The following is a 24,040-nucleotide window of genomic DNA, read 5'->3' on the forward strand; positions in this document are numbered from 1 at the left end:
CTCCAGCACCCAGCATCCTCAGCCGGCAACAGCAAAGTGCTGGCTGCTCCAAAACTTGCAGCTCTGCCTTGCACTAAAGACAGCACCGCACACTACTAGCACTTACAGCTTCACAATATTCAGGCTCTGGTGTGAGCACTGATGGAGGCTGGCAGTCATCCACCTGTGTTTTCTCCTCTCTGCCTTCTTCTCCAGGAGCAGCGGGAGCCAGCAGAGAGACGGCTCTGGGTTCTGCCATCTGTGGCAAGAGACAAGCATGAGGGAGAGGCCATTTCCTATCATGCAGAACCTCATTTCTTTTCACATCTACCACTATATCTTCAAAAGAAAAATTATAACATTTCATAGCGACAGAGGGGTTCTAAGTCACAGCCACCAAATTGAAATGGGCCAATTCAACAGAGCTCTAGATGGATATGAAGTGGTTTCTCCTGCCTGGCTGCTATCAGCAAGCAGGGTTGTCTCGGCAAAACGGTGCTTTTAGTGGTAGCAAGCGCTGAAATGGAAAAGTAGGAAAGCCACAGCAACGCCTTTGCTACTGCTGCTGCTGATGTGGAAAACTAAAACTGCATCAGAATCCCATGCAGGGCTGGGAAAAGCAGGAAATGTTCTGCAGAAGCATCTTTGCTTGCTGGAAAAACAGGAAAAGGAGCAGGCCTTCTCTTCCTAGAAAACAAGGAGCCAACAAACCACAAGATGGAAGTGTCACCTGCTCCAGTGTCTCAAGCCCTTGGATGCAGTGAGGAGATGTTTGGCACTGAAACAGCCCTTGTGCTGAGCACCGTCATGCAGGGATTGATGGAAGACTGCCTGAAGGTGCCTGAATTGCGTCCCATTTTCCAGGCTAAAGTTCCCTCAGCACCTCCTCCCTGGCCTTGTGCTGCAGCCCGTTGCCCAGCTCCCCTGTCCTTCTGTGCACACGCTGCAGCCCCTCCATGACTTTCTGCTTCCCAGGGCCCACAAGTGCACACAGCACTGCAGCTGTGGCCGCAGCGCTGCCCAGCACAGGGCCACGCTCACTGCCCTGCTTCTGCTGCCCCACTGCTGCTGACACAGGCCACCATGCCCTTGGCCTTCTTGGCCCCCTGGCCACACGCTGCCTCATCTTCAGCCGCTCAAGGCCGCCAGCCCTGCGTCCTTTTGGCCCACGTAGCTCCCCAGCCACAAAGGCGCCCATTTCACTTCAGATACAGCAGGCACCATTGCAAGATGGCCTTCCTCTTCCGAGCAACACAAGACAGCAGTCAAGGACTTGCAGCTTCACCCCCCACTCCAGGCTGCAAGGCACTTGCCAAAGCTGCAGACTGCACAAAAATATGCAGCAAGAGAAACTGTCCACTTCTGCTTTTGGCCTCAAAAGAAGGCTTTACAACTCCGCACTTTGTTTCGTTTGCCGCACAGCACGGGGATGGCCTGCCACAGCTGCATGGACCACACAATCCTCCTCTTGCAGCTTATGAAAAGCCAAAAGACAGCTGGCCCACATTAGACTGTACAAGTGAAGAACTACTCAAAGAAAGTGCAGACTTCTTTCACAAGCAAGCACACCTTTTCGAAAAAGTGGAAACAAACAAACCAAGGCCTGGCACCTCCAGTACTCCCTCCTTTGCCCTTGGCCATAGCAGTGCAGAAGGCAAGAGATAGAGCTTCCCTGAGCCAAGCAGCCAGATGCTCTCCCAGAGGCAGCAGCCCTTTGCTGCCTCAATGTGACAGGTCAGCGGCCAAGTTCTGTGGTCGCTGCCTGGAGGAAATCCCAAGTTCCTGGCAGGACTCCAGCACCCAGCATCCTCAGCCGGCAACAGCAAAGTGCTGGCTGCTCCAAAACTTGCAGCTCTGCCTTGCACTAAAGACAGCACCGCACACTACTAGCACTTACAGCTTCACAATATTCAGGCTCTGGTGTGAGCACTGATGGAGGCTGGCAGTCATCCACCTGTGTTTTCTCCTCTCTGCCTTCTTCTCCAGGAGCAGCAGGAGCCAGCAGAGAGACGGCTCTGGGTTCTGTCATCTGTGGCAAGAGACAAGCATGAGGGAGAGGCCATTTCCTATCATGCAGAACCTCATTTCTTTTCACATCTACCACTATATCTTCAAAAGAAAAACCGTAACATTTCATAGCGACAGAGGGGTTCTAAGTCACAGCCACCAAATTGAAATGGGCCAATTCAACAGAGCTCTAGATGGATATGAAGTGGTTTCTCCTGCCTGGCTGCTATCAGCAAGCAGGGTTGTCCCGCAAAATGGTGCTTTTAGTGTAGCAAGCGCTGAAATGGAAAAGTAGGAAAGCCACAGCAACGCCTTTGCTACTGCTGCTGCTGATGTGGAAAACTAAAACTGCATCAGTATCACATCCATGGTTGGGAAAAGTTGGAAACGTCGTGCAAAAGCATCTTTGCTTGCTGGAAAAACAGGAAAAGGAGCAGGCCTTCTCTTCCTAGAAAACAAGGAGCCAACAAACCACAAGATGGAAGTGTCACCTGCTCCAGTGTCTCAAGCCCTTGGATGCAGTGAGGAGATGTTTGGCACTGAAACAGCCCTTGTGCTGAGCACCGTCATGCAGGGATTGATGGAAGACTGCCTGAAGGTGCCTGAATTGCGTCTCATTTTCCAGACTAAAGCTCCCTCAGCACCTCCTCCCTGGCCTTGTGCTGCAGCCCGTTGCCCAGCTCCCCAGTCCTTCTGTGCACACGCTGCAGCCCCTCCATGACTTTCTGCTTCCCAGGCCCACAAGTGCACACAGCACTGCAGCTGTGGCCGCAGCGCTGCCCAGCACAGGGCCACGCTCACTGCCCTGCTTCTGCTGCCCCACTGCTGCTGACACAGGCCACCATGCCCTTGGCCTTCTTGGCCCCCTGGCCACACGCTGCCTCATCTTCAGCTGCTCAAGGCGCCAGCCCTGCGTCCTTTTGGCCCACGTAGCTCCCCAGCCACAAAGGCGCCCATTTCACTTCAGATACAGCAGGCACCATTGCAAGATGGCCTTCCTCTTCCGAGCAACACAAGACAGCAGTCAAGGACTTGCAGCTTCACCCCCCACTCCAGCTGCAAGGCACTTGCCAAAGCTGCAGACTGCACAAAAATACGCAGCAAGAGAAACTGCCCACCTCTGCTTTTGGCCTCACAAGAGGCTTTGCAACTGCGGGCTTGTTTTCTTTGGCCGCGCACCAGGGGATGGCCTGCCACAGCTGCATGGACCACACAATCCTCCTCTTGCAGCTTATGAAAAGCCAAAAGACAGCTGGCCCACATTAGACTGTACAAGTGAAGAACTACTCAAAGAAATTGCAGACTTCTTTCACAAGCAAGCACACCTTTTCGAAAAAGTGGAAACAAACAAACCAAGGCCTGGCACCTCCAGTACTCCCTCCTTTGCCCTTGGCCATAGCAGTGCAGAAGGCAAGAGATAGAGCTTCCCTGAGCCAAGCAGCCAGATGCTCTCCCAGAGGCAGCAGCCCTTTGCTGCCTCAATGTGACAGGTCAGCGGCCAAGTTCTGTGGTCGCTTCCTGGAGGAAATCCCAAGTTCCTGGCAGGACTCCAGCACCCAGCATCCTCAGCCGGCAACAGCAAAGTGCTGGCTGCTCCAAAACTTGCAGCTCTGCCTTGCACTAAAGACAGCACCGCACACTACTAGCACTTACAGCTTCACAATATTCAGGCTCTGGTGTGAGCACTGATGGAGGCTGGCCGTCATCCACCTGTGTTTTCTCCTCTCTGCCTTCTTCTCCAGGAGCAGCGGAGCCAGCAAGAGACGGCTCTGGGTTCTGCCATCTGTGGCAAGAGACAAGCATGAGGGACAGGCTGTTACCTATCATGTAGAACCTCATTTCTTTTCACATCTACCACCATATCTTCAAAGGAATAATCAAAATATTTCATAGTGACAGAGGGGTTCTAAGTGAAAGCCACCAAATTAAAATGGGCCAATTCAACAGCACTCTAGATGGATATGAAGTGGTTTCTCCTGCGTGGCTGCTATCAGCAAGCAGGGTTGTCTCGGCAAAACGGTGCTTTTAGTGGTAGCAAGCGCTGAAATGGAAAAGTAGGAAAGCCACAGCAACGCCTTTGCTACTGCTGCTGCTGATGTGGAAAACTAAAACTGCATCAGAATCCCATGCAGGGCTGGGAAAAGCAGGAAATGTTCTGCAGAAGCATCTTTGCTTGCTGGAAAAACAGGAAAAGGAGCAGGCCTTCTCTTCCTAGAAAACAAGGAGCCAACAAACCACAAGATGGAAGTGTCACCTGCTCCAGTGTCTCAAGCCCTTGGATGCAGTGAGGAGATGTTTGGCACTGAAACAGCCCTTGTGCTGAGCACCGTCATGCAGGGATTGATGGAAGACTGCCTGAAGGTGCCTGAATTGCGTCCCATTTTCCAGGCTAAAGTTCCCTCAGCACCTCCTCCCTGGCCTTGTGCTGCAGCCCGTTGCCCAGCTCCCCTGTCCTTCTGTGCACACGCTGCAGCCCCTCCATGACTTTCTGCTTCCCAGGGCCCACAAGTGCACACAGCACTGCAGCTGTGGCCGCAGCGCTGCCCAGCACAGGGCCACGCTCACTGCCCTGCTTCTGCTGCCCCACTGCTGCTGACACAGGCCACCATGCCCTTGGCCTTCTTGGCCCCCTGGCCACACGCTGCCTCATCTTCAGCTGCTCAAGGCTGCCAGCCCTGCGTCCTTTTGGCCCACGTAGCTCCCCAGCCACAAAGGCGCCCATTTCACTTCAGATACAGCAGGCACCATTGCAAGATGGCCTTCCTCTTCCGAGCAACACAAGACAGCAGTCAAGGACTTGCAGCTTCACCCCCCACTCCGGCTGCAAGGCACTTGCCAAAGCTGCAGACTGCACAAAAATAGCAGCAAGAGAAACTGTCCACTTTTGCTTTTGGCCTCAAAGAAAGGGTTTGCAACTGCGAGCTTTGTTTCTTTGCCGCACACAGGGGATGGCCTGCCACAGCTGCATGGACCACACAATCCTCCTCTTGCAGCTTATGAAAAGCCAAAAGACAGCTGGCCCACATTAGACTGTACAAGTGAAGAACTACTCAAAGAAATTGCAGACTTCTTTCACAAGCAAGCACACCTTTTCGAAAAAGTGGAAACAAACAAACCAAGGCCTGGCACCTCCAGTACTCCCTCCTTTGCCCTTGGCCATAGCAGTGCAGAAGGCAAGAGATAGAGCTTCCCTGAGCCAAGCAGCCAGATGCTCTCCCAGAGGCAGCAGCCCTTTGCTGCCTCAATGTGACAGGTCAGCGGCCAAGTTCTGTGGTCGCTGCCTGGAGGAAATCCCAAGTTCCTGGCAGGACTCCAGCACCCAGCATCCTCAGCCGGCAACAGCAAAGTGCTGGCTGCTCCAAAACTTGCAGCTCTGCCTTGCACTAAAGACAGCACCGCACACTACTAGCACTTACAGCTTCACAATATTCAGGCTCTGGTGTGAGCACTGATGGAGGCTGGCAGTCATCCACCTGTGTTTTCTCCTCTCTGCCTTCTTCTCCAGGAGCAGCAGGAGCCAGCAGAGAGATGGCTCTGGGTTCTGTCATCTGTGGCAAGAGACAAGCATGAGGGAGAGGCCATTTCCTATCATGCAGAACCTCATTTCTTTTCACATCTACCACTACATCTTCAAAAGAAAAACCATAACATTTCATAGCGACAGAGGGTTCTAAGTCACAGCCACCAAGTTAAAATGGGCTAATTCAACAGAGCTCTAGATGGATATGAAGTGGTTTCTCCTGCCTGGCTGCTATCAGCAAGCAGGGTTGTCCCGGCAAAATGGTGCTTTTAGTGGTAGCAAGCGCTGAAATGGAAAAGTAGGAAAGCCACAGCAACGCCTTTGCTACTGCTGCTGCTGATGTGGAAAACTAAAACTGCATCAGAATCACATCCATGGTTGGGAAAAGTTGGAAACGTTGTGCAAAAGCATCTTTGCTTGCTGGAAAAACAGGAAAAGGAGCAGGCCTTCTCTTCCTAGAAAACAAGGAGCCAACAAACCACAAGATGGAAGTGTCACCTGCTCCAGTGTCTCAAGCCCTTGGATGCAGTGAGGAGATGTTTGGCACTGAAACAGCCCTTGTGCTGAGCACCGTCATGCGGGGATTGATGGAAGACTGCCTGAAGGTGCCTGAATTGCGTCTCATTTTCCAGACTAAAGCTCCCTCAGCACCTCCTCCCTGGCCTTGTGCTGCAGCCCGTTGCCCAGCTCCCCAGTCCTTCTGTGCACACGCTGCAGCCCCTCCATGACTTTCTGCTTCCCAGGCCCACAAGTGCACACAGCACTGCAGCTGTGGCCGCAGCGCTGCCCAGCACAGGGCCACGCTCACTGCCCTGCTTCTGCTGCCCACTGCTGCTGACACAGGCCACCATGCCCTTGGCCTTCTTGGCCCCCTGGCCACAGGCTGCCTCATCTTCAGCTGCTCAAGGCCGCCAGCCCTGCGTCCTTTTGGCCCACGTAGCTCCCCAGCCACAAAGGCGCCCATTTCACTCAGATACAGCAGGCACCATTGCAAGATGGCCTTCCTCTTCCGAGCAACACAAGACAGCAGTCAAGGACTTGCAGCTTCACCCCCCACTCCAGGCTGCAAGGCACTTGCCAAAGCTGCAGACTGCACAAAAATACGCAGCAAGAGAAACTGCCCACCTCTGCTTTTGGCCTCACAAGGAGGCTTTGCAACTGCGGGCTTTGTTTCTTTGGCCGCCACCAGGGGATGGCCTGCCACAGCTGCATGGACCACACAATCCTCCTCTTGCAGCTTATGAAAAGCCAAAAGACAGCTGGCCCACATTAGACTGTACAAGTGAAGAACTACTCAAAGAAATTGCAGACTTCTTTCACAAGCAAGCACACCTTTTCGAAAAAGTGGAAACAAACAAACCAAGGCCTGGCACCTCCAGTACTCCCTCCTTTGCCCTTGGCCATAGCAGTGCAGAAGGCAAGAGATAGAGCTTCCCTGAGCCAAGCAGCCAGATGCTCTCCCAGAGGCAGCAGCCCTTTGCTGCCTCAATGTGACAGGTCAGCGGCCAAGTTCTGTGGTCGCTGCCTGGAGGAAATCCCAAGTTCCTGGCAGGACTCCAGCACCCAGCATCCTCAGCCGGCAACAGCAAAGTGCTGGCTGCTCCAAAACTTGCAGCTCTGCCTTGCACTAAAGACAGCACCGCACACTACTAGCACTTACAGCTTCACAATATTCAGGCTCTGGTGTGAGCACTGATGGAGGCTGGCCGTCATCCACCTGTGTTTTCTCCTCTCTGCCTTCTTCTCCAGGAGCAGCGGGAGCCAGCAGAGAGACGGCTCTGGGTTCTGCATCTGTGGCAAGAGACAAGCATGAGGGAGAGGCCATTTCCTATCATGCAGAACCTCATTTCTTTTCACATCTACCACTATATCTTCAAAAGAAAAATTATAACATTTCATAGCGACAGAGGGGTTCTAAGTCACAGCCACCAAATTGAAATGGGCCAATTCAACAGAGCTCTAGATGGATATGAAGTGGTTTCTCCTGCCTGGCTGCTATCAGCAAGCAGGGTTGTCCGGCAAAACGGTGCTTTTAGTGGTAGCAAGCGCTGAAATGGAAAAGTAGGAAAGCCACAGCAACGCCTTTGCTACTGCTGCTGCTGATGTGGAAAACTAAAACTGCATCAGAATCCATCAGGTGGGAAAAGCAGGAAATCGTTCTGCAAAGCATCTTTGCTTGCTGGAAAAACAGGAAAAGGAGCAGGCCTTCTCTTCCTAGAAAACAAGGAGCCAACAAACCACAAGATGGAAGTGTCACCTGCTCCAGTGTCTCAAGCCTTGGATGCAGTGAGGAGATGTTTGGCACTGAAACAGCCCTTGTGCTGAGCACCGTCATGCAGGGATTGATGGAAGACTGCCTGAAGGTGCCTGAATTGCGTCTCCATTTTCCAGCTAAAGTCCCTCAGCACCTCCTCCCTGGCCTTGTGCTGCAGCCCGTTGCCCAGCTCCCCTGTCCTTCTGTGCACACGCTGCAGCCCCTCCATGACTTTCTGCTTCCCAGGGCCCACAAGTGCACACAGCACTGCAGCTGTGGCCGCAGCGCTGCCCAGCACAGGGCCACGCTCACTGCCCTGCTTCTGCTGCCCCACTGCTGCTGACACAGGCCACCATGCCCTTGGCCTTCCCTGGCCACACGCTGCCTCATCTTCAGCTGCTCAAGGCCGCCAGCCCTGCGTCCTTTTGGCCCACGTAGCTCCCCAGCCACAAAGGCGCCCATTTCACTTCAGATACAGCAGGCACCATTGCAAGATGGCCTTCCTCTTCCGAGCAACACAAGACAGCAGTCAAGGACTTGCAGCTTCACCCCCCACTCCAGGCTGCAAGGCACTTGCCAAAGCTGCAGACTGCACAAAAATATGCAGCAAGAGAAACTGCCACTTCTGCTTTTGGCCTCAAAGAGGCTTTACAACTGCGGCCTTTGTTTCTTTGCGCCGCACGGGGGATGGCCTGCCACAGCTGCATGGACCACACAATCCTCCTCTTGCAGCTTATGAAAAGCCAAAAGACAGCTGGCCCACATTAGACTGTACAAGTGAAGAACTACTCAAAGAAATTGCAGACTTCTTTCACAAGCAAGCACACCTTTTCGAAAAAGTGGAAACAAACAAACCAAGGCCTGGCACCTCCAGTACTCCCTCCTTTGCCCTTGGCCATAGCAGTGCAGAAGGCAAGAGATAGAGCTTCCCTGAGCCAAGCAGCCAGATGCTCTCCCAGAGGCAGCAGCCCTTTGCTGCCTCAATGTGACAGGTCAGCGGCCAAGTTCTGTGGTCGCTGCCTGGAGGAAATCCCAAGTTCCTGGCAGGACTCCAGCACCCAGCATCCTCAGCCGGCAACAGCAAAGTGCTGGCTGCTCCAAAACTTGCAGCTCTGCCTTGCACTAAAGACAGCACCGCACACTACTAGCACTTACAGCTTCACAATATTCAGGCTCTGGTGTGAGCACTGATGGAGGCTGGCCGTCATCCACCTGTGTTTTCTCCTCTCTGCCTTCTTCTCCAGGAGCAGCGGGAGCCAGCAGAGAGACGGCTCTGGGTTCTGCCATCTGTGGCAAGAGACAAGCATGAGGGAGAGGCCATTTCCTATCATGCAGAACCTCATTTCTTTTCACATCTACCACTATATCTTCAAAAGAAAAATTATAACATTTCATAGCGACAGAGGGGTTCTAAGTCACAGCCACCAAATTGAAATGGGCCAATTCAACAGAGCTCTAGATGGATATGAAGTGGTTTCTCCTGCCTGGCTGCTATCAGCAAGCAGGGTTGTCTCGGCAAAACGGTGCTTTTAGTGGTAGCAAGCGCTGAAATGGAAAAGTAGGAAAGCACAGCAACGCCTTTGCTACTGCTGCTGCTGATGTGGAAAACTAAAACTGCATCAGAATCCCATGCAGGGCTGGGAAAAGCAGGAAATGTTCTGCAGAAGCATCTTTGCTTGCTGGAAAAACAGGAAAAGGAGCAGGCCTTCTCTTCCTAGAAAACAAGGAGCCAACAAACCACAAGATGGAAGTGTCACCTGCTCCAGTGTCTCAAGCCTTGGATGCAGTGAGGAGATGTTTGGCACTGAAACAGCCTTGTGCTGAGCACCGTCATGCAGGGATTGATGGAAGACTGCCTGAAGGTGCTGAATTGCGTCCATTTTCCAGGCTAAAGTTCCTCAGCACCTCCTCCTGGCCTTGTGCTGCAGCCGTTGCCCAGCTCCCATGTCCTTCTGTGCACACGCTGCAGCCCTCCATGACTTTCTGCTTCCAGGGCCCACAAGTGCACACAGCACTGCAGCTGTGGCGCAGCGCTGCCCAGCACAGGGCCACGCTCACTGCCTGCTTCTGCTGCCCCACTGCTGCTGACACAGGCCACCATGCCCTTGGCCTTCTTGGCCCCCTGGCCACACGCTGCCTCATCTTCAGCTGCTCAAGGCTGCCAGCCCTGCGTCCTTTTGGCCCACGTAGCTCCCCAGCCACAAAGGCGCCCATTTCACTTCAGATACAGCAGGCACCATTGCAAGATGGCCTTCCTCTTCGAGCAACACAACACAGCAGTCAAGCACTTGCAGCTTCACCCCCACTCCGGGCTCCAAGCCACTTGCCAAAGCTGCAGACTGCACCAAAATATGCAGCAAGAGAAACTGTCCACTTCTGCTTTTGGCCTCAAAGAAGGCTTTACAACTCCGCACTTTGTTTCGTTTGCCGCACAGCACGGGGATGGCCTGCCACAGCTGCATGGACCACACAATCCTCCTCTTGCAGCTTATGAAAAGCCAAAAGACAGCTGGCCCACATTAGACTGTACAAGTGAAGAACTACTCAAAGAAATTGCAGACTTCTTTCACAAGCAAGCACACCTTTTCGAAAAAGTGGAAACAAACAAACCAAGGCCTGGCACCTCCAGTACTCCCTCCTTTGCCCTTGGCCATAGCAGTGCAGAAGGCAAGAGATAGAGCTTCCCTGAGCCAAGCAGCCAGATGCTCTCCCAGAGGCAGCAGCCCTTTGCTGCCTCAATGTGACAGGTCAGCGGCCAAGTTCTGTGGTCGCTGCCTGGAGGAAATCCCAAGTTCCTGGCAGGACTCCAGCACCCAGCATCCTCAGCCGGCAACAGCAAAGTGCTGGCTGCTCCAAAACTTGCAGCTCTGCCTTGCACTAAAGACAGCACCGCACACTACTAGCACTTACAGCTTCACAATATTCAGGCTCTGGTGTGAGCACTGATGGAGGCTGGCAGTCATCCACCTGTGTTTTCTCCTCTCTGCCTTCTTCTCCAGGAGCAGCAGGAGCCAGCAGAGAGATGGCTCTGGGTTCTGTCATCTGTGGCAAGAGACAAGCATGAGGGAGAGGCCATTTCCTATCATGCAGAACCTCATTTCTTTTCACATCTACCACTACATCTTCAAAAGAAAAACCATAACATTTCATAGCGACAGAGGGGTTCTAAGTCACAGCCACCAAATTGAAATGGGCCAATTCAACAGAGCTCTAGATGGATATGAAGTGGTTTCTCCTGCCTGGCTGCTATCAGCAAGCAGGGTTGTCCCGGCAAAATGGTGCTTTTAGTGGTAGCAAGCGCTGAAATGGAAAAGTAGGAAAGCCACAGCAACGCCTTTGCTACTGCTGCTGCTGATGTGGAAAACTAAAACTGCATCAGTATCACATCCATGGTTGGGAAAAGTTGGAAACGTCGTGCAAAAGCATCTTTGCTTGCTGGAAAAACAGGAAAAGGAGCAGGCCTTCTCTTCCTAGAAAACAAGGAGCCAACAAACCACAAGATGGAAGTGTCACCTGCTCCAGTGTCTCAAGCCCTTGGATGCAGTGAGGAGATGTTTGGCACTGAAACAGCCCTTGTGCTGAGCACCGTCATGCAGGGATTGATGGAAGACTGCCTGAAGGTGCCTGAATTGCGTCTCATTTTCCAGACTAAAGCTCCCTCAGCACCTCCTCCCTGGCCTTGTGCTGCAGCCCGTTGCCCAGCTCCCCTGTCCTTCTGTGCACACGCTGCAGCCCCTCCATGACTTTCTGCTTCCCAGGGCCCACAAGTGCACACAGCACTGCAGCTGTGGCCGCAGCGCTGCCCAGCACAGGGCCACGCTCACTGCCCTGCTTCTGCTGCCCCACTGCTGCTGACACAGGCCACCATGCCCTTGGCCTTCTTGGCCCCCTGGCCACACGCTGCCTCATCTTCAGCTGCTCAAGGCCGCCAGCCCTGCGTCCTTTTGGCCCACGTAGCTCCCCAGCCACAAAGGCGCCCATTTCACTTCAGATACAGCAGGCACCATTGCAAGATGGCCTTCCTCTTCCGAGCAACACAAGACAGCAGTCAAGGACTTGCAGCTTCACCCCCCACTCCAGGCTGCAAGGCACTTGCCAAAGCTGCAGACTGCACAAAAATACGCAGCAAGAGAAACTGCCCACCTCTGCTTTTGGCCTCACAAGGAGGCTTTGCAACTGCGGGCTTTGTTTCTTTGGCCGCGCACCAGGGGGATGGCCTGCCACAGCTGCATGGACCACACAATCCTCCTCTTGCAGCTTATGAAAAGCCAAAAGACAGCTGGCCCACATTAGACTGTACAAGTGAAGAACTACTCAAAGAAATTGCAGACTTCTTTCACAAGCAAGCACACCTTTTCGAAAAAGTGGAAACAAACAAACCAAGGCCTGGCACCTCCAGTACTCCCTCCTTTGCCCTTGGCCATAGCAGTGCAGAAGGCAAGAGATAGAGCTTCCCTGAGCCAAGCAGCCAGATGCTCTCCCAGAGGCAGCAGCCCTTTGCTGCCTCAATGTGACAGGTCAGCGGCCAAGTTCTGTGGTCGCTGCCTGGAGGAAATCCCAAGTTCCTGGCAGGACTCCAGCACCCAGCATCCTCAGCCGGCAACAGCAAAGTGCTGGCTGCTCCAAAACTTGCAGCTCTGCCTTGCACTAAAGACAGCACCGCACACTACTAGCACTTACAGCTTCACAATATTCAGGCTCTGGTGTGAGCACTGATGGAGGCTGGCAGTCATCCACCTGTGTTTTCTCCTCTCTGCCTTCTTCTCCAGGAGCAGCAGGAGCCAGCAGAGAGACGGCTCTGGGTTCTGCCATCTGTGGCAAGAGACAAGCATGAGGGAGAGGCCATTTCCTATCATGCAGAACCTCATTTCTTTTCACATCTACCACTACATCTTCAAAAGAAAAACCATAACATTTCATAGCGACAGAGGGGTTCTAAGTCACAGCCACCAAATTGAAATGGGCCAATTCAACAGAGCTCTAGATGGATATGAAGTGGTTTCTCCTGCCTGGCTGCTATCAGCAAGCAGGGTTGTCTCGGCAAAACGGTGCTTTTAGTGGTAGCAAGCGCTGAAATGGAAAAGTAGGAAAGCCACAGCAACGCCTTTGCTACTGCTGCTGCTGATGTGGAAAACTAAAACTGCATCAGAATCCCATGCAGGGCTGGGAAAAGCAGGAAATGTTCTGCAGAAGCATCTTTGCTTGCTGGAAAAACAGGAAAAGGAGCAGGCCTTCTCTTCCTAAAAACAAGGACCAACAAACCACAAGATGGAAGTGTCACCTGCTCCAGTGTCTCAAGCCCTTGGATGCAGTGAGGAGATGTTTGGCACTGAAACAGCCCTTGTGCTGAGCACCGTCATGCAGGGATTGATGGAAGACTGCCTGAAGGTGCCTGAATTGCGTCCCATTTTCCAGGCTAAAGTTCCCTCAGCACCTCCTCCCTGGCCTTGTGCTGCAGCCCGTTGCCCAGCTCCCCTGTCCTTCTGTGCACACGCTGCAGCCCCTCCATGACTTTCTGCTCCCCAGGGCCCACGAGTGCACACAGCACTCCAGCTGTGGCCGCAGCGCTGCCCAGCACAGGGCCACGCTCACTGCCCTGCTCCTGCTGCCCCACTGCTGCTGGCACAGCCACCATGCCCTTGGCCTTCTTGGCCCCCTGGCCACACGCTGTCTCATCTTCAGCTGCTCAAGGCCGCCAGCACCCCTGGCTCCTTTAGGCCCACGCAGCTCCCCAGCCACAAAGGTGCCCATTTCACTCCAGATACAGCAGGCACCATTGCAAGATGGCCTTCCTCTTCCGAGCAACACAAGACAGCAGTCAAGGACTTGCAGCTTCACCCCCCACTCCAGGCTGCAAGGCACTTGCCAAAGCTGCAGACTGCACAAAAATACGCAGCAAGAGAAACTGCCCACCTCTGCTTTTGGCCTCACAAGGAGGCTTTGCAACTGCGGGCTTTGTTTCTTTGGCCGCGCACCAGGGGGATGGCCTGCCACAGCTGCATGGACCACACAATCCTCCTCTTGCAGCTTATGAAAAGCCAAAAGACAGCTGGCCCACATTAGACTGTACAAGTGAAGAACTACTCAAAGAAATTGCAGACTTCTTTCACAAGCAAGCACACCTTTTCGAAAAAGTGGAAACAAACAAACCAAGGCCTGGCACCTCCAGTACTCCCTCCTTTGCCCTTGGCCATAGCAGTGCAGAAGGCAAGAGATAGAGCTTCCCTGAGCCAAGCAGCCAGATGCTCTCCCAGAGGCAGCAGCCCTTTGCTGCCTCAATGTGACAGGTCAGCGGCCAAGTTCTGTGGTCGCTGCCTGGAGGAAATCCCAAGTTCCTGGCAGGACTCCAGCACCCAGCATCCTCAGCCGGCAACAGCAAAGTGCTGGCTGCTCCAAAACTTGCAGCTCTGCCTTGCACTAAAGACAGCACCGCACACTACTAGCACTTACAGCTTCACAATATTCAGGCTCTGGTGTGAGCACTGATGGAGGCTGGCAGTCATCCACCTGTGTTTTCTCCTCTCTGCCTTCTTCTCCAGGAGCAGCAGGAGCCAGCAGAGAGACGGCTCTGGGTTCTGTCATCTGTGGCAAGAGACAAGCATGAGGGAGAGGCCATTTCCTATCATGTAGAAACACATTTCTGTTCACATGTACCACCACATCTTCTAAGGAAAAATCAAAATATTTCATAATGACAGAAGGGTTCTAAGTCACAGCCACCAAATTAAAATGGGCCAATTCAACAGACTCTAGATGGATATGAAGTGGTTTCTCCTGCCTGGCTGCTATCAGCAAGCAGGGTTGTCTCGGCAAAACGGTGCTTTTAGTGGTAGCAAGCGCTGAAATGGAAAAGTAGGAAAGCCACAGCAACGCCTTTGCTACTGCTGCTGCTGATGTGGAAAACTAAAACTGCATCAGAATCCATGCAGGCTGGGAAAAGCAGGAAAGTTTGCAAAAGCATCTTTGCTTGCTGGAAAAACAGGAAAAGGAGCAGGCCTTCTCTTCCTAGAAAACAAGGAGCCAACAAACCACAAGATGGAAGTGTCACCTGCTCCAGTGTCTAAACCCCTTGGATGCAGTGAGGGGATGTGGGGCACTGAAACAGCCCTTGTGCTGACCATTGTCATGCAGGGATTGATGGAAGTCTGCCTGAAGGTGCCTCAACAGCTTCCCCTTGTACAGGCTAAAGCTCCCTCAGCACCTCCTCCCTGGCCTTGTGCTGCAGCCCCTTGCCCAGCTCCCCTGTCCTTCTGTGCACACGCTGCAGCCCCTCCATGACTTTCTGCTTCCCAGGGCCCACAAGTGCACACAGCACTGCAGCTGTGGCCGCAGCGCTGCCCAGCACAGGGCCACGCTCACTGCCCTGCTTCTGCTGCCCCACTGCTGCTGACACAGGCCACCATGCCCTTGGCCTTCTTGGCCCCTGGCCACACGCTGCCTCATCTTCAGCTGCTCAAGGCGCCAGCCCTGCGTCCTTTTGGCCCACGTAGCTCCCCAGCCACAAAGGCGCCCATTTCACTTCAGATACAGCAGGCACCATTGCAAGATGGCCTTCCTCTTCCGAGCAACACAAGACAGCAGTCAAGGACTTGCAGCTTCACCCCCCACTCCAGGCTGCAAGGCACTTGCCAAAGCTGCAGACTGCACAAAAATACGCAGCAAGAGAAACTGCCCACCTCTGCTTTTGGCCTCACAAGGAGGCTTTGCAACTGCGGGCTTTGTTTCTTTGGCCGCGCACCAGGGGGATGGCCTGCCACAGCTGCATGGACCACACAATCCTCCTCTTGCAGCTTATGAAAAGCCAAAAGACAGCTGGCCCACATTAGACTGTACAAGTGAAGAACTACTCAAAGAAATTGCAGACTTCTTTCACAAGCAAGCACACCTTTTCGAAAAAGTGGAAACAAACAAACCAAGGCCTGGCACCTCCAGTACTCCCTCCTTTGCCCTTGGCCATAGCAGTGCAGAAGGCAAGAGATAGAGCTTCCCTGAGCCAAGCAGCCAGATGCTCTCCCAGAGGCAGCAGCCCTTTGCTGCCTCAATGTGACAGGTCAGTGGCAAAGTTCTGTGGTCGCTTCCTGGAGGAAATCCCAAGTTCCTGGCAGGACTCCAGCACCCAGCATCCTCAGCCGGCAACAGCAAAGTGCTGGCTGCTCCAAAACTTGCAGCTCTGCCTTGCACTAAAGACAGCACCGCACACTACTAGCACTTACAGCTTCACAATATTCAGGCTCTGGTGTGAGCACTGATGGAGGCTGGCCGTCATCCACCTGTGTTTTCTCCTCTCTGCCTTCTTCTCCAGGAGCAGCGGGAGCCAGCAGAGAGACGGCTCGGGTTCTGCCATCTGTGGCAAGAGACAAGCATGAGGGAGAGGCCATTTCCTATCATGCAGAACCTCATTTCTTTTCACATCTACCACTATATCTTCAAAAGAAAAATTAAACATTTCATAGCGACAGAGGGGTTCTAAGTCACAGCCACCAAATTGAAATGGGCCAATTCAACAGAGCTCTAGATGGATATGAAGTGGTTTCTCCTGCCTGGCTGCTATCAGCAAGCAGGGTTGTCTCGGCAAAACGGTGCTTTTAGTGGTAGCAAGCGCTGAAATGGAAAAGTAGGAAAGCCACAGCAACGCCTTTGCTACTGCTGCTGCTGATGTGGAAAACTAAAACTGCATCAGAATCCCATGCAGGGCTGGGAAAAGCAGGAAATGTTCTGCAGAAGCATCTTTGCTTGCTGGAAAAACAGGAAAAGGAGCAGGCCTTCTCTTCCTAGAAAACAAGGAGCCAACAAACCACAAGATGGAAGTGTCACCTGCTCCAGTGTCTCAAGCCCTTGGATGCAGTGAGGAGATGTTTGGCACTGAAACAGCCCTTGTGCTGAGCACCGTCATGCAGGGATTGATGGAAGACTGCCTGAAGGTGCCTGAATTGCGTCCCATTTTCCAGGCTGAAGCTCCCTCAGCACCTCCTCCCTGGCCTTGTGCTGCAGCCCGTTGCCCAGCTCCCCTGTCCTTCTGTGCACACGCTGCAGCCCCTCCATGACTTTCTGCTTCCCAGGGCCCACAAGTGCACACAGCACTGCAGCTGTGGCCGCAGCGCTGCCCAGCACAGGGCCACGCTCACTGCCCTGCTCCTGCTGCCCCACTGCTGCTGGCACCGGCCACCATGCCCTTGGCCTTCTTGGCCCCCTGGCCACACGCTGCCTCATCTTCAGCTGCTCAAGGCTGCCAGCCCTGCGTCCTTTTGCTCCCCACCCACAACGGTGCCCTTTTCACTTCAGATACAGCAGCTGCTGGGTTCTGGAGCAGACTTCACTGCTTTGGAGTTTGCATTTCAATGCAAAGGGAAGATCACAATTTTCGCACTCTGTAAAGGGTCAAGTTAGACAGTCAGATCCTTTCAAGAGAAACTGTTGAAAGAAAGAAGCTTTCCCTGAATTCTGGGAAAAATTGCAGAGTTTTAAGAAGGCCTTCCAAGAAGGTCTGCCAGTCTACATTTTCAAAGGTGTCTTGCTTGTCCCAGCAAACTGAGGAAATGACAGACTCTGCTGCCACAAACTCTCCCATGGAAGGAATTGAAGCCCTGCAGGTTCCCTTGCAAATGCTGCCCCTGTGGCTACAGACACCCCCTTTTTAGCTGAATGACTTGACAGGAGCTTTACCAAAGCAATGGCATCCTAATGCTCTTTCTGTTTCAAAATCAGAAAATCAGTCACTAAGAAAGAGCAGAAGGACATACAAAAGCCAGGTTAGGTTACACCCTAACCTAAGTAGAAGGGAAACCTCTACTTACGTGTTAAATTCATAAAATAATAAATGGAATAAGTAATGGAATATGCAGCAAAAGCTGCAGTGGCCAGATGGTTAATTATTGTCATTTCTGCAATTTTTCTAAAAACTAAAAAGTCAAGCCTCTTGTCAGTGGGCAGCTGCCTAGTGACAAATGCTACGACCAGGAGGGTTCTCCTGATCTCAGCAAGGCCTATGGCTGCTCTGACACTCAGGCCTTCCCTGCACCAAGGCAACCTTCTGATGTCACTACGACAATGTGGCAACCACGCCTTTGACATCACAAAAGGACAGCTCTGTGTTGTCTGTGAGTTTATGCAAAGCAATAACCAACCTTCCCTTGAGCAAACACAAAATAGCCTGGGAAGTTCTCCTCTGTCACAAAGCAGCACAAATTCCCCTCATGGGCCAAACCCTGTTGTTCAGGGGGTCCAACAGGAACTCCAAGCACTGAGTACTCAGCTGGGACACAAGCAAAGGAAACCAGACCAAGAGAATGGCCCACAGCATTGCACATCTGAGAAATTACTGTAATTTTTAACATTTCGAAGGTATATTAAACATTAACAAAGGAATGAAATAAGGAAAAATTGCAGCATTGAGAGCCTCCATGACTAGCAGACATGCACTCATCCAGAAAAAGGATGCTCTGCCTTTTATACCCTTAGCCCCTCCAAAAGTTTTGTCAGTCAACTCTTTCTCTGCTGTCCATTGGTGGAGATTACTTTCTTGCACCTTGACTGGAGGTCAGGTATTGTTACACCCTGCCTGCTGGTCACAAGCCAGCCCTCCCCAAATGCCCTGACTACCAAGGCAATTCCAAGGGGGAGGAGAAAGATGACTGTGGGAGGATTGTCCTGGGGAGACGTTATGATGCTTGTATATCCCCATTCATCTGTTCTGTGCCTTTAAGACCGGCACTGAAGAGTGGAAGTTTTGTTTGGGTTTCTCTTATCAGGACACAGAGACAAGCGGTACACAGAGCTGTTTTTTTTTTACTTCCAGCTTTTGCTTGCTGCTTTTGCTTGCTGCTTTGGCTTGCTGCTTTTGCTTGCTCTCTTTTTCTGCTCTTGCTTCTGCTCTGCTTTCTGCCTCTGCTTATTAGCTAGTTCTAGCTAAACAGTCCACATTGCTTCCTGGACTGTTTCTCCTCTCCTGTTCCTGTGACCATCTCGAACCTGCTCCAGACTGGGACCCGGGAACACCAAGGGTTCGGCTGCAGCGGCTGGCCCAGCGCCGGAGGGACTGAGAACAGAGCAACCACCCCCGAAAGAGACTTTCTGATTTTGCCATCTTTCTCAGAGCGGTGTCATCGGGTATTGTTCATTTTGTGTGCTGGGGGGTGCGGGGCCAGTCAAATAAACAGGTTCTTTCCACCTCTCTCCGAGGAATTTTTTCCCGAACCGGTTGGGGGGAGGGGCCGTGTGGGTTTCGCTTTCTGGAGGGGTCCTCCTTTGCAGATTCTTTAACAAATTTGCCCTAAACCAGTACAAGGATATATTACAAATTCATCAGTACACATTTGAACATCCACATAACATCTACTTCTTACTTGTCAGAGCCAACCATTTCATTACTCGTCTAGAACACATAGAACAAGGAGAGAAGGCACTGTTGGCATCACAGCTGAAAAGCTTCCTAACAAATCTGCCCACATACTTGCACCTTTATTGGACGTGCCCAGGGCTGTGGTGCATGTACATCTCTGCCTTTCTTCCCCTTTGGAAGCAGTCCAGCTGGCAGCATCTGCCCACCAGCAGCAGCTGCTCCAAGCTGGGAACGCCACTGGCGGTGCTGATTTCCAGAGGCTTCTGTGTCCCCGGGGAAGCCAAGGCAGGAGCGGGTTGAACGGTGCTGGCGCTGCTGCTGCCCTGTGCCAGAGAGCCCCGGCTGGGCAGGGCACGGTGCCCACTGCACTGCGGGCTCCTTCTCCTGGCAGAGCTGGGCACACCTGGGAACAAGGCATGGCAACTTGTGGGCAGCCCAAGGGGTTTCTGGGGCTGCTCTGCTCTGCACACACCCAGGACACCGGCAGCACTGAATTTTAACCCTCAAACAGGTAAACCAGAGGGAAACAGCTAGAAAAGATTTCATTTGGACTGTTGTTACCTGCTCAACACAAGTCTTCCAAATGAACGTTACCAAGCAGGGCCCAATCCCTGCTGCCAGCTCAGGGTTGGAAGAGAGACAACACTTGATTTCAGCACAGGGTGTGTGGGGAATCACTTCCCTAATACGTTCACACCAATCTCACTTACTAGTTTGTATCCATGGATCTAAGACATATTCAATACTTTGCTGAGACTCACAGGCTAAATATTCCCCCAAATTGTTTGATTTACTGACTGATACTTATTGAATTATTGATACTTAAATCACTTCTCTGAATTTACTGACATGAGATAGGAGTGTCCTGTAGGTCCATTCTGGTTTTTGTCACAGGCTCAGGAGGAGACCCATGCACAATATAACCCAGGACAAAATGGGGCTTGCAAAGCAAATTCATTCTATTAGTTGCAGTAGCAAATAATACCTACCAACCCCTGGATTCCTAAAAAAATGCTGAGCAGTAGAAGGAGGTGGAGCGTGGTTCTCTGCAGCAGGGGCAGGTAGGCAGTGCACTTTCAGGACATCCCCTGGATGAAAACGCTGCGCATCTCATCCTTCTCACCCTTCCAGCTCAGAACCAGGCCTTGTATCTCCTGCTCAGGAGTGGAATTTCTCAGTTACAGCATTGGCTCACACATGGCTGGTGTGTGAGATGAGGCTAATGAATCAAGGATTTAAAAGAACTGGAAGAGTTAAAATTTTAGCAAGATTTAGTTAGGGGGAAAGAGTATAGCAAGATGAGTAGAAATAATAAGGGATTGTTAATTATTTGCACTAAGGTAGTTAAGGCTATGGTAATATATCCCTTGCCTGTCTTTACTATGTTTAAAGAAGAAGGATGGGATGCGGATTTCTTTGTGACAAAGAAGAGGACCAGAGCCTGCACCTGGGCCCCGAAACTTCAGCTATAGCCAAGAAGTGCAAAAGCCTGCCAACAGGTCATAAGTAAAGAGGTCAAACTGAGGAAGACGTCTTGGCCTTCATCAGAAGGACACCATTCCCCACTGTAAAACCCACCAACCCATTTGAAGTGAAAGACTGCAGAAATGTGAAGGAACTTTGGACTCCATTATAATACATTTTAATACAAAGGAGGGTAGGCAGTGTTACCTAATGAATATGTGTTAGGTTTTTTGGGAATTATATGAATGTGTAAGATATTTTAGATGAGTAGAGAGCCAGTGATTCTTCACACATGTCTTTAGGAGACAACTCCTCCTGTGCCTGGCGCTGTAATAAACACACCACCTTCTAACTTCAGCTGTGGTGAGTTCTATTCCACACCTCATTTGGTGACCGCGCCAGGAACGCTTCTCTGCTCCAGCGAGCACAACCGCGCTGTGGACGTCTCTGGGCACTGCCAGGACATTCCTTTCCTGGAGGCACCTCCGCTCTCGGCTGTTCCTCGTGGAGGACAGACAAGACTGCTGGGACTGTGGAGAAAGGGAATGTTTAACTCTGTATAAAGTAACCCGTAAGGCGAACGCAGGGGAAGGGCCGTTCCTAAGTCACACAGAGATGTCCTGCGCACAACGTACGCCTGTACAGTTTGGGTTTGGGTCTGGCTGCCGGCAGAAAGGATTTGCTGTGTCAATAAGGACCTGCTAGCAATTCTGGGGGTGAATTGAGCAAATCCTGTTTTATTGCTGCAATTTTTCCTGTGTGTTGTAATTGTGGTTGTGTTTTCAGTGTGTGAATGTTTGAGGAAGATGATGTGGGTGGATGCTGTTGTGATTTATGGTGTGTGTTGTGTTGAGAAAAGCGAGCACTCTGTCCCCTCATAAAGAGATACTCCTTTCCCGGTGAGCTTGTGTGTGTGGACTTTGTAATTGCAGGGGTTGGTACTCCCTGTGACACCTGGTGCCTGGGTATACAGGGGGGTTGAGTGGTTTTTACTCCCTCATTGTGATCATTTGGGACTGTACGGGGGGGTTGAGTAGTTTTCTCCCTCACTGTTATCATTTGGGACATACAGGGGGGTTGAGTAGTTTTTCTCCCTCACTGTTATCATTTGGGACTGTACAGTTGTGTTTGGGGAGATTTTAGGATTTCATTTGCATCAAGTGCAGCGATTTATGCAGAAAACTACAGTCTGATTTAACATGTTGCACTGTGGTAGTTCCTTTCTACTGCTCCCCTCCACCAGGATTTAAAATCTCCTGCCACGAGGTGGACGCTCTCTTTCCTCTCCTGGACATCCTCTTTTCTCTCCTGGATGCTCCCTTTCTCTCCTGGAGTTGTTCTCCATTAAAGCTGTGGGACTTTGGTCCCGAGAAGAAAGAGCGCCTCTCGTCTTTTGCTTTTGTCCCTGTCAGTGTCACTGGGGTCCAGAGCTCGCCAAACTGATCCCCCACGAGGCAAAAACCGACAAATGGCCCCACATGCAGAGCTCAAAAATTGGCCACATTCTTGATGAAATAGGGTGTTTGCCACACTTTTGGAATTCCCTATTCCCCCACAGGTCAGGCAATTGTTGAAAGGACACACCACACTCTAAAACCCATTCTAGATCAACAAAAGGGGGAGTGGCCCAGGCAACAACCCAGATGAGGTTGAGCTAAGCTTTAGATGTCTTTATGTTTTGAATAGCTCATTTTCAGGACCTAATCCTCCAGTTTTGAGGCATGTTTCAAACAGCCCACAAGCAAAATTGAAAGAAAATCCTTCCATTTTGATCAGAAACCTTGAGTTAGGACAAATTGAAGGACCATTTGCACTAATCACTTGGGGCAAACGGTATGGTTGTATTTATTTGCACAGGTGCCAGACCTAAGTGGTCCCCTTGAAGGATGTGAAACCGTCTCATACACAAGAGCGCACCGACAGCTCCACCAGCAGGGAAATGAGCACCCAGACATGAGCCGCACGGAGAAACTACGGTTCATGCCAGATGTTCCCTGTTCAAGCTGTGGAAGCTACAAATCTTGAGTTTGATTGTTGATTTTTAGGCTGTGAAAAGGGTTTGTATCATAGAGCTCTTTCAGCAAAAGCGTGGTGTCCATTGTGTTCAAAAGAATTCTAAGATATCCAAATTTGTAAAACTTGAAGGTTAGAGGGACTGTGTAGTGCCCTATATTTGGCCAGTCCCTGAACAAGTGCTACAAGATTTTCTTGAGAACTGAAATAGATGGGGAAGCTTTTGCCAAAAAGCAGCTGAACAGGACCATGGAGTTTGCTCAAATGATATACTGGCACTTGTTGGTTTTTCTTGCTTGCTTTTGTAGTGCATGTATGCCTGTAGATCAACCAAAAATGAATGTTTGCCTTGCATTAGCCAAGTCAGCAGGCTCAGACACCACATGTTTGACCAATTCGAGCCCAGACAAATCCCTTGTGACATATTTGTTGGTGCGCCAGTGCCAGCCAAGGAATGCCCAATACCCAACTTTGTAGAATACATCTTTGTAGAATAGGTCTCTATGGATTGGGTGTTTTGGCAGTGATACTAGTAGTAATACCTTGCTTACGTCGGTGTATGTGACAAATGATGGGCAAAACTATCAAAGAAATTTTTATCAGACAAGAAAGAGAGATAGGAAATGGATTCACAGAGAGTTCTTGAAATCTCACACAGTTGGTGAATGAAGGTATAGAAATGGAGGAAGGTTTTGAATTAACACCTTGAAACAGACGAGACTTTTTTGGAACAATGACTTGTAATTGCTATCAGATATGACTTAGCCCTTTGAACTGACTGGACTTTCACAGCATTAAAATTGCTGTGTTGGAATATAGCAAGGTTTAATGCAAGGAAAAAAGATGCTTTAAGCAAGTAATAAGCAGGTATACTATAGTAAAGCTATGAAATGCAAGGTAGTTAATAAACAGCACGGATCAAAGGTTTCTTTTCACTTGTACCGAGATGGGGAAATGTGGGAATCCTTCAATTCAAAGGGTTTTGGGAAAGCTGCAAAAGGCAGACCTCAGAGACAGCAGAACTGCAATTAGAGCTAAGCAGCAGCCATAGGATTTGTCAGTAGAAAAGTTTTATAAGAAGTAGAAAAGTAAGGACAAAGAGAACAGTGGTCTGTGTATTAATGCTTGGCTAGAATAACTGGTCAACCTTCAAAAAAGTATATCTATCTAAGATATTAGGAACTTCTCAGTTTAATAATGGAGCTCTGTGTATTACAGCGACCTTAGACAGTCACTGTGGTGAGAGAAGGATGAGAATCTTGTTTCTTGATCAGAAGGCTTGATTTATTGATATATAATATATAGTACATTATAACTATACTAAAAAGAATGAAGAGAGAGCTTGCATAGAGCTGCTAAGCTAAGAATAGAATAGAAGGAATGAATAACAAAGTTCTGTGTTCAGGGAATGTCCCCTGAGCTGCTCCTGTGATTGGCCCTTAATGGTACACATGGAAAGAGGGCC

The 24,040-nt window shown here is 51.1% G+C and overlaps 1 protein-coding gene across 1 annotated transcript in view; it reads right to left on the minus strand.

The window, feature by feature from the left end:
- Positions 1 to 24,040, minus strand: part of LOC135460716 (uncharacterized) — a 52,466-nt gene that overhangs the window by 21,516 nt on the left and 6,910 nt on the right. Inside the window, exons 4-9 of the mRNA XM_064737633.1 lie at positions 15,974 to 16,104; positions 10,175 to 10,247; positions 8,916 to 9,047; positions 7,167 to 7,297; positions 3,640 to 3,769; positions 1,877 to 2,008 (exon numbers count right to left, since the gene is read on the minus strand). Coding sequence (XP_064593703.1) covers positions 1,877 to 2,008; positions 3,640 to 3,769; positions 7,167 to 7,297; positions 8,916 to 9,047; positions 10,175 to 10,247; positions 15,974 to 16,104 — 729 coding nt within the window. The remainder of the gene's footprint in view (positions 1 to 1,876; positions 2,009 to 3,639; positions 3,770 to 7,166; positions 7,298 to 8,915; positions 9,048 to 10,174; positions 10,248 to 15,973; positions 16,105 to 24,040) is intronic.

This window comes from Zonotrichia leucophrys, unplaced genomic scaffold (genome assembly GCF_028769735.1).
Source record: "Zonotrichia leucophrys gambelii isolate GWCS_2022_RI unplaced genomic scaffold, RI_Zleu_2.0 Scaffold_94_176072, whole genome shotgun sequence".
Taxonomy (NCBI): domain Eukaryota; kingdom Metazoa; phylum Chordata; class Aves; order Passeriformes; family Passerellidae; genus Zonotrichia; species Zonotrichia leucophrys.